Source organism: Alligator sinensis, unplaced genomic scaffold (genome assembly GCF_000455745.1).
Source record: "Alligator sinensis unplaced genomic scaffold, ASM45574v1 scaffold1045_1, whole genome shotgun sequence".
NCBI lineage: Eukaryota > Metazoa > Chordata > Crocodylia > Alligatoridae > Alligator > Alligator sinensis.
Window position 1 is genome coordinate 302,432 of NW_005843147.1, and position 9,812 is coordinate 312,243.

At 43.8% G+C, this 9,812-nt stretch overlaps 1 protein-coding gene across 2 annotated transcripts in view; it reads right to left on the reverse strand.

The window, feature by feature from the left end:
- The window catches only part of LOC102384903 (butyrophilin subfamily 1 member A1-like), a 12,248-nt gene extending 3,659 nt beyond the window's left edge, over positions 1-8,589 (reverse strand). The window contains exons 1-6 of one of the 2 annotated variants that reach the window (XM_025194018.1): positions 8,362-8,589; positions 4,792-4,941; positions 3,406-3,753; positions 1,790-2,071; positions 654-773; positions 11-31 (exon numbers count right to left, since the gene is read on the reverse strand). In XM_025194018.1, coding sequence (XP_025049803.1) covers positions 11-31; positions 654-773; positions 1,790-2,071; positions 3,406-3,753; positions 4,792-4,894 — 874 coding nt within the window. In that variant the 5' untranslated portion in view covers positions 4,895-4,941; positions 8,362-8,589. The remainder of the gene's footprint in view (positions 1-10; positions 32-653; positions 774-1,789; positions 2,072-3,405; positions 3,754-4,791; positions 4,942-8,361) is intronic. The other variant, XM_025194019.1, reaches the window with a different exon arrangement.
- Positions 8,590-9,812: the final 1,223 nt, after the last annotated feature.

A 9,812-nucleotide genomic window follows, 5' to 3' on the forward strand; every position in this document is an offset into this window, starting at 1 on the left:
AAAAACTCACCAAGTTTCTGTTGAAGGTCACCTAAATAAGACACAGTCAGAAAGAAAAACACAGATTGAGTCTCTCAGTGGGTGGACTTAACACCAGCCCTCTCAAGAGAAAATCTATCCAAAGACTACGAAGTCGGGTCTACAAAGACCAGGTATCCCAGCTAGACACAGTGAGCTATGAGGTCCTAGGGCAGGATTCCTTTTCAAGGATATGGGCTGGCTTCAGAGCATCACAAAGTTCCTCATGACCCCAGCTCCATGTGTGCTGGGCCGGAGGTAACCTGGTCATTACACCGACCCTGATATGAACATTGAAACCCTGCACATCCCCTATATGAAAATCTGCACAGTCTAGATCCTGATGACTGCACTCCTATGTTTCTGATACACTGATACTTTTCATAGGACCACAAGAAAGCATAACTGTCATTTTATTTCACTGGACAAAGGTTTTCCCTTTCACATGGATAGAGATGCTGCAGCATGTGCTAGCAACAAGGGTAGCAACAAGGCTCTGAAAGGTTTGTATTATGCACATGGTAAAGCTGGTTTCACCATTTCTTAATGGGTATTATTTCCCATATAAGTTAGATTAAAGTATTAAAAGAAAGCTCCCTTACTAAATAGATCATAACCACCCTTAGAAAACTTACGCTTTATCTTGAGGAGATATACAGTCAAGAGAATGAAGCCGAATAAAACCACTAGCATCACACACAGTGCCACCATCCAGGGATTCACCTTTGGGAAAAAGGGATCTGAAAAACAAAATGCTTGGGACTTCCATTAGTCTGCAACTGGTGATAAAAATCAAGTGTATTCATTTCACAGAAACATATAACTGTTCTCCAACTATTTTCCAAGTGGTTTTACCTGAGGGCAGAATGAGAGCAGAATCTCTTCAGCTCTCCTCAAAAACCAGAAGCTGATTCCCAAATATGCCTCTAACTGAGCACGTCTGCACATTCATGAATGCACTGAAATTACTGCGCATTACATTTAGTATCTGTGGGTGCCTAATCACAAATGTGGAGGCTTCTTCAATGTGCTGGGATCCCGTGTGTCGGAGCAGACTAGATTAATTGAGTCTGCTGGAGCCTGGTGATTGCCACACTCCAGCAGCCTCCTGCGTCGTCTGTATCAGTGTCCCTGCACTTAAAAATGTTGGTGGGGGTACTTGAATTAAATCAACTTAGCGTTAATTCAAGCAGCCCTACTACTCTTTTCAGGTATGAGTGTGCTGACACAAGAGACTCGGTGGCACTTTGAAGCACCGCCCCGGAATAACCCCTGGAGCACATGTAAAAGTGCCCTGAAATACCAGGTAGTAACTCCATGTGTAGTAACCAGTGCTAGTGAACAGCAGTGCCAACACACAGTCTTTTAGTGATGCTAATGTGCAGTAGACTAATTCGTCTGCACATAAGCCCGGGTTTTACCAGGATGTGTTATGTGGAGTAGAATTAATCTACTGCGTATTTATCATCTCATGTAGACATGCCTACTTACAGTTTTAATATGAATTTATCAGTGAAACAACAGGATTTGTCTGATGAAGTGCTTTTTGAAGGACTAAATAATTAAAATTATCAGACTATGTGACTGAAATGATTTCAGAGAGTTACACTAGCAATCAATTTGTTCATTATTATTCAAAAAAGCCAGACTATAATCAAGGTAATCAAATTAGTCCAAATATGGATTAGCCACCCATCTTCCCCCTATAACTTCTGTTAATACTTCACTTGCTTCTGAAGGGGGTGATTAGGGGCTATGGATGGCAACCAACCTGATATAAAAACTGCCGATTCCTTTATTTGATTGAGTAAGTTGTTTCTGATCCAACAGGACAAGTTCCGGTGCGAATGTTCGTATATAATGATAGAGATTTCTGTTTCAAACAGGCCGTCCTCCCTCTTGGATCTGGTTCCAGAAAGTGCTGTTAAATTCTGTCCACTTTCGTCTCTCCACAGCACTCCGGGCTCAGGGAACCACCCTGCTGATCGACAAACCATTCGTATCCCTCCATCCTGGTAATTCTCAAAAGTAATTTGAGGAGCAGAGCCTAAGCCTAGAGGAAAATTAGGGGCATTTCTGTAAAAGTTATGATTCAGTTTTGTAAATTGTAAGGCATGGGGTTGAGAGTCTTTGCACTCAAGAGAATCGACTACTGTCAATTGTGAAGCTATGCACCGAAGAACATTGCTATTTCAGTATCTAACTGCTATTCCCCCTGTCGTCTCATGGGGCTCCTGTCGATGTGCAGGGAGCTGGCTCTGATGAGCTGGAAATCTGGTGCGTTGGAGCAGACTCAATTAATCAACACTGCAGGCGCACGGACATTAACGCACTTCATCGGACTCTAGTGTCACATGAATCGGCATCCCGCACCCTGAGAAATGACAGTGAGGTGTTTTGAAAGAAAGCCCATTTGATGAACTTTAGTTCAAAGCACCCTGCTGCCATTTTTCAGCCGGAGGGACACTGATACATGTGACACATGGGTGCTTTTAATTAGCGCAGCTTGCTAATTGAAGTGTCCACCCCCACACCTCGTGGAACACATGTAAAAATGCCCATGGAGCCCAGAGCCCAAGCTAGGTGCTACAGCTCCCTTCCCACAGGATAGGGAGAGTCAGGCACCTAGGAATATGGTCCATAAATGATACTACCTAAATGGTCAACTTGGTTTTGGGCCTGATCTGGAGAGTCGCCTCGATTGGGCTCTGAACGTAAAACGAGCAGAAGAATCTCTCATTTTGAGAGTCTGCATCACTTAGACAGTTCTTATTATGTCTAGCAACAAAATCCTAGAGTCAAATCCCATGTCACTATACATGGCCAAAAGACTTTTCTAGACTTGTAAGAGCCATTTCTGCTACTTGTGCTTCATTTGAAGAGTTAGCAGTGGTGTGGTGTGGATGCAGAAACATCCACATAGCAACTCCACATGCTCAGTAGGCTGCATTCTGGCCAAGCCACTACATGGCAATGAGTGTGCATACAATGTGTATAAATAACTCAAAAAATTATAGTCCCCCAAAATTCTCTGGCTGGCAGATTTTGACAGAGAAGAAGGAGGCTTGTCCTGTGTTTAGGACCCAATAGTTGAGAGGTCAGGTCACTTGCCTGGAAAGAAAGAGACATGGGTCCCAGGCCTGCCTTTCCTCTGCCTCTCCTCTGCTAGAGGTGACCAAAGCCAGCTGTCTCCTTCCACAACAGGTGCCCATGGCCACGTGCATCCTTCTTTTATTGGCCTCAGGTGCAGGAAGGCTGCTGAATGACCAGTAACCCATGGGTAACATTGTCTTTCTACTTGTCATCTAAGTGGCCACTTTTTAGTTGTCATATTATGAAAGAAAAATCTGTAGGTCATACTAAAATGGCACAGATACAGTCACTGACCTGCTACCCTCAGTTCCAGTATGGCTTCTGCATAAGAAATCCCGTCTGTAACAGAGCAGTGATATGGCCCCTCATCCGACGGTCTAGTATTGAGGATCTTCAAGGAAACATGTCCGTCCATGAGGCCATCTTTCAACAGCTCTGTCCTTCCGCGATATTCTGGCATCTGCTGTCTGTACTGATCTTTCCCATTGTGGTAGAGGTGCACAAAAGTCTGAGGCTCATACTGAAACCACCTCACTTCCATGTTCTCCGCACTCGTGTTGAGGGACAAGTGACAAGGCAACACGGTTTCCTGCCCCACAATGGCAGTAACTGGCTGATCAGGTCCAATGACCTTAAATTGGGCTGTGAAATGTATGAAGCAATAACTCAAGGGCAGAAGGAAAAGGAGATTTTCCACATGAATCACCAGGAGGCAGATACCCACCTTGGAGGAAATCAGCCAGAACTGGTAAAAATACAAGCAGCTGAAACAGTTTTACCGTGGAAAGCATCATGGTGCAGACACAAGTACCTTTCAAAATATTTCAAGTGTAATGGGCTTTTCTGCTGCAGTACATCTGTGCAGCGCCTGTGGCACCTCTCTCCACAGCCACGAGCAGCTGCAGGAGGCTGCACAGACTCATGGTAGTAAGCAAGCATCTGCTGGGGAGGGTGCTGGCTCTCAGTGCGAGTCTGGGGCTCCCCGTGGGGACACAGCAACAGCGCAAAACCCAGGGAGAACCTGGCAGCTGAACAAGTGTCAGCCTCTCTACCCCATTCACAGAGCACGGGGAGACTTCAAAGGCATTACGTCTGCTCCCCTCCCCCGCCAACACAGGTAAACTTAACGACAGCTGTAGCTGACACCTGCGCCCTTAGCTAACATTACCTGGAGCTTTTCAGTGCCTGCACCTGGCAGTTTGTGTGCAATACTGAATGCATTTTTTCATTTAAAAGTGTCAGTGTTTTTCTTTGGAAATTTTCTCAAACATTTGCTCCACAAAAATTATGATTATTTTGAATTGTCTGCTTACTTTGCAATGAGAACACATTGATATATTGGGAAATGTTTTTCTCAAGAGCTTGCTTTTCTTGACCGCTGTGCTTCCAGGTGTGCAGTGGGGTGATGGTGACGTGAGTTCAACAGAATGGTGTTAAGGACCATATCCGTACCAATATAGAAAAAGAAATATAGTTGGGTGGAAGAACAAGTAGTATACCTCTGAGGAGCTTGGTGGAAAAAAAACATTTTCTATATGCCTAGAGAGGTTTGCATGCGTGTGTGCCAGTTTCTGTTCAGTTTTCACAAATTCCTTAATATGATACAAACTCTATATCAGATAACTAAATGATTCCTAGAGGAAGCAAAGGGACATGAATTGATGAGGGGATTCATCCTACCAGATGTTGGCTTGCAGATATGAAAAGTCATGAAGAAAATGATCGCACGAGGAAGAGACATGCTCACACTGAAGCATTGAAATGAGGAGGCCTTCTTCTTCATAATGAGTCAAATACAGAAGTAAAAGGAGCATGAGATAGAGTATAAACCTGGTGGGTAAAGCAGAGAAAAAGATAATGATCAGTCCCAGTACAATGAATATAGCATATTCTGGTTATGTGTACTCAAGATGAAGATGATTTCTTGTAGGTGACACTTTGCATTCAATATGTCCAGGTTGGGGCTCCATGTTCATCCTGGATCTATATTATGCTAGAAAGTGATATAAACAATTGCAAATGGTGCTAGGTTTCAGCTAAAGGGTGTTTGAATTGAATCTCCAGCTTTTCCACTTTCCTGAGTCCTTCTAAGTTTTTTTTTCCTTTAACAATCCTGCTCTTCCAAGTATTTTTTTATACACAAGGAGTAATAACTGCCATGAGAGAGAGAGCTGTCATAGAGTTTGAGTGGTCACTTGTAACAGCTCCTAAAGGAGGATGGCTGACAAGAAGTGCAGACACACAAATGGAAAAGCTTTGGATGGCTTCATAAAGTAAAAAGGCAACAGGCCCAAGTGGCATCACCCAAGTGTTATGGAAAAGCTTCAGTTGGAAGTGGTCAGGGTGGCTGTGTTGGATGTGAAACAGTGCATCTATATTTGAAGTGGGAACTAAGGGAGATCAAGGAAATAACATATATAGCTGTGGGTTTTACACCTTCATGGGGTAGACTGGCATAAAAGATAATTCACGAGAGATGCACAAAATATCTGGAAAAAAAAAACCCTCAAAGATACAACAAGCCTGGCTCCAATTTAAAGTACTTAAAGGTGAAGTCAACCTATTTTGGGGGGGGGGACACTAATATTTTAGAAACCAGACCTCCAGCTTCCCATGCCACTGGTCTAACCACTTAGGTACAAGAGCTAAAAATGGGAGGCTGAGCTACCCCGAGAAGAGATGCCAGTGAAATTGGATGGCTTTTTTTCTCTTTTACAAGGGAATTTTCACCTGACCTAATTCTTTTGTAAATCTAGGATTCAAGAAAAAGTTTACTTGTTAGTATATGTCTTTGCCGCTTCTCTCTATCTGATCCTCGGCTCCTCAGTGTCAAACCGACTCTATTAAACCTTCCTTTTTTCCTTTTGTTATTCTGCCCCTTTCAGATAGGCAGTGTCTCTCGTCTACAGTTGTTGGCACTTAAGAACAATTTCAGATTCTTCTTCACTTTGCAGCAAAACAGAATCACTGCCTATCTGTCTGCTAGGGGTAGAGGTGAAGGAGGAGGAGAAGAATAGCTTTTACCTGCATTATTCTGTTGCAGCCAAATTTAGGGCCTGGGGCTATGTATAAGGATGAAGACACTATGGTACCACAGCACAAATGGACAGCGGGTCACCAAGTGAACTGTGAGTGACCCTGCGTCATGAAAGATGATGTAAGACCCCTGAAAGAGGTGTCGTGTGAAGATTTTGGGGCCGAGTGGAGAGCCGCCTAGGTAATGTGTGTACATAGCCTATAACGGGGGTGTGCGGGCGGAGCTTGGTGTGTGCCGGGGGCTGTGTGTGGTTTTGTGTGGGACCGAGGGCGCATGTCTGAGGGTGGGTGTGTGGCTGTGAGGTTTTGGGTCTGTGTGTCTGAGGACACGTGTGTGTCGTGTGGCCAAGGAAGTGAGATTGATTGAGGCCCATGTGGGAGATTGAGTGGGGTGTGAGAGCATAAGGAGAGATGGACTGAAGGAGAAGAGGGGCGCTCCGCGGAGGCTGCACTGTTTACACTTGAGAGACTTGAAGGTCTCCTTGCGGTTGCTCCCCTCCGGATCCGCTTCTACACCAAGGTAAATAGTGTCGGCTCCCCAGACTTTTCCTTCCTGGGTGTGTGTATCTTTGACACTGAGCGGCCCTTTTACTTTATTAGTAATTATCGCCTCCATCCCTCCTCTCCTTCTTCTGTCCTTTTATCCATTAAGTACCCTTGTTAGAAAGGCACCGAGGGGGAGGTAAGCCACCACCGACCTGTACTGGAGGATGGACGTCTGGTGACCGATCAGACGGCGGCAGAGATAAATAAAATTACTCTTGCCCCTCTTTAATATATTCCACGCCTTCCTCCCTGTTTTAGTTAATTGATTAATGTTTGTTGATTAGTTGTGGTTAGTATTACTTGTTAAATGTTATTAGTTGCTCTTGTTATTAATAAACCATGTTATTCGTTTTAGTGCTAATTGAGTGTGTGTGGTAGTTAACCCCACTTCATCTAATTGCCTGGTATATTGGGTGGTGATAGATATACCCTGGTTTACCAACTAATTGTCTCAGGGCCAAGAAACACCCGCTTTGTGTGAGCAGACAGTATAAGGTACAGCCCATTGAGCAACCTAATTTAATTAGGCGCTTAATTAAGTCCCCGCGTAACAGTCAATAGATTGGTGTTTAGCTCATTTACTCAAGAAGTGGGAGACCTGAGTTGTAGGCTCCATGTCTCCTAAAGGTAGGGTTGAACTGCAGACCCTTAATCCCAGAAAAATACTCTAGCCGTCAGGTCACAACTTAGCAATGAACTAGATCCCACAGTGTTGAAGCTCCCCTCACTAGGCAACAAGGAAGCGGGTATATGTGGGGCCAGAGGAAAGAGTCAACTAGGTATGTGGGGCTAGAAGAAAGAGTGCAAGTCAGATGGTTTGTGGCTTAGACAGACACTCCCTAGCAGGGAAGGAGATCTCACCCTTGCTTCCCAGTGTGACAGAAACTTTTCCCATGTTATCTCATAAATATTAAACACACACACAGAGACGACCATAGGAGGGTATGGGGCCCGTGGCAAATGTAGGGTGGCCATCATAGAGGACATTCTGGTTTTCTGCTACTCTGTCCTCTATTGATACAAAACCCAACACCTTTATGCCCCCTATTTTTCTTTTGGACGTAAAGGCATCCCATTTATTGTGTCAGTGTAAATGGGAAATCTCGTGTTGTCTACAAATGCCCTCTGATGCCAGTTCAGCAAATATGTCTTTTCCTATACATCAATACTTTAAAATGTTCTGGATTCTCATGGAGTTCATAAATAGTAAAATGTGGAGTTTGATTCATTCTGGAAATACAATTTATTCTACCACTTTCAGAGATACATATCACATGATTTAGCTTGACAGTCAGAGCTTGAGAACTGCAGTTAAAAGAGATGAAAAGAGGAAAATAAGTACATGACACTAGAGTGAGAAACCATTGGTTCCTTCCGTTATTCCAAATAAAGGAAGTTCTTTTGTTACAAATCTATTTCTAACTTCAATTCTAGGATACTTTTTTGGTTGTTTGTTATGATCAACCAATAAGTAACAAAATGGAATTTGAATACAATTCATTTTGAAAATTCAAATAATGCAATCTTTGGATAAAGACTGAAACAAATTATCATAGGATCATCTAATCTTTGTATTATTAAATTAACTGTCAAAAATGGTGTCTGTCAGAGGGTAAATAAAACACTACAATCAGGTAAACTTTTGTCAAGCAGCTGAAATTCACCTACCTGACTGATCCTGCTTACAAATTTGTCCTGTGTCCAATCCTCGAAGAGCCAACTCCCATTATTAAAATGGACAAAAATATTAATACAAAATGAAAATATTAAGTTTCACAACTAATTGCAATTATAAACTAGCTGTAGGGTTTACTGGAAACATTCCTTCCAGGATGAAACAATCCTTTTTTTCTTCCTAACGGATATATGCGATTTCCTCTCAGAGTGTTCCCTGGATGAGAAGTGAAGGGATCGGCATACAGGAAGTTGTACAAATTCCAAATCCAATCACGTGAGAATAGAGTCTGCTCTTAAAGAAGCAGCCACATTTCCAATAGACTGGAAGTAGGAGCCCCTAGGAACAGAGGTCTGGAAGGGCCTCTAAGACCATCCAGTTTAGTCCTCTGCATTTCCAAGCACCCCTTTCTCCAAAGTTTCCTAACAATCACCCATTGCAAACTTTCATATAGAACAAGTACAAGAACCAGACCAAAGTGGAACACCACAGAAAATGGCACAAGTAAAAGAAGGGGACATGAGGGCACTGATACTGCAAGGAGACAGAAGTTATTGAATATATGCACAGAGGATCCAAGGAAGAGAAACATACCTCCTGATGTCCTTGCCACTCTAATATAAGGGAAAAATCCTGATCCGTAATTTGACATGTGGCTTGACATGGAGCAGAAGAGCAGAGCAGCGTTATGATGACCCTTTGAGGTGTCTACCTATGAGCATCAGGATCAGCCTACCCCAGGCACAGCCCCGCAGTTGCAGTTGGAGGAGTGGCCACTGTCCACAGCAAATTAGAGCCAGAGTCCAGGAGCTGGATGACAGCTTTTCCTTCCACTCTTCTACTGAAAATTAGTTCTTCACCCTTTTCACACTGACCTGAAACAGATCTTCTTCTCGCTGCCTTTGTAGAGGTAGAAAATGAGGATCCCTGCAGCAAAGTATGAGTGACAGTCCCTGAGGGCTTTTCCATTAGATGTTGCAATTGCACTGTCCTGTGCTGGAGTACAGCTGGAAGAGACCTCCAGAGGTCATCTAGTCCAGCTTCTTGCCTGAGGCATGTTTGCCCCTATCCAAAGTGTCCTAGAGAAACCATAATCTATGGGGTCACTTATATCTAAGGGGTCAACCATAATCTATGGGGTCAGGGACAACTTAGTTACAGAACTTTTGGAGGGGCTGGACGTATTGAAATCAGTAGGTCCAGATGCTCTTCACCCAAGGGTGCTGAGGGAATTGGCAGGGGTCATAGCAGGGCCCCTGGCATGCATCTATGAGCACTTGTGGGACACTGGCCAGGTACCAGAGGATTGGAAAAGGTCCAATGTGGTCCCCATTTACAAAAAGGGGAGGAAGGAGGACCCAGGAAATTATAGGCCAGTCAGTCTTACTTCAGTCCTTGGGAAGACCTTTGAGAAAATTATCAAGGAGCACATCTGCAAGGGCCC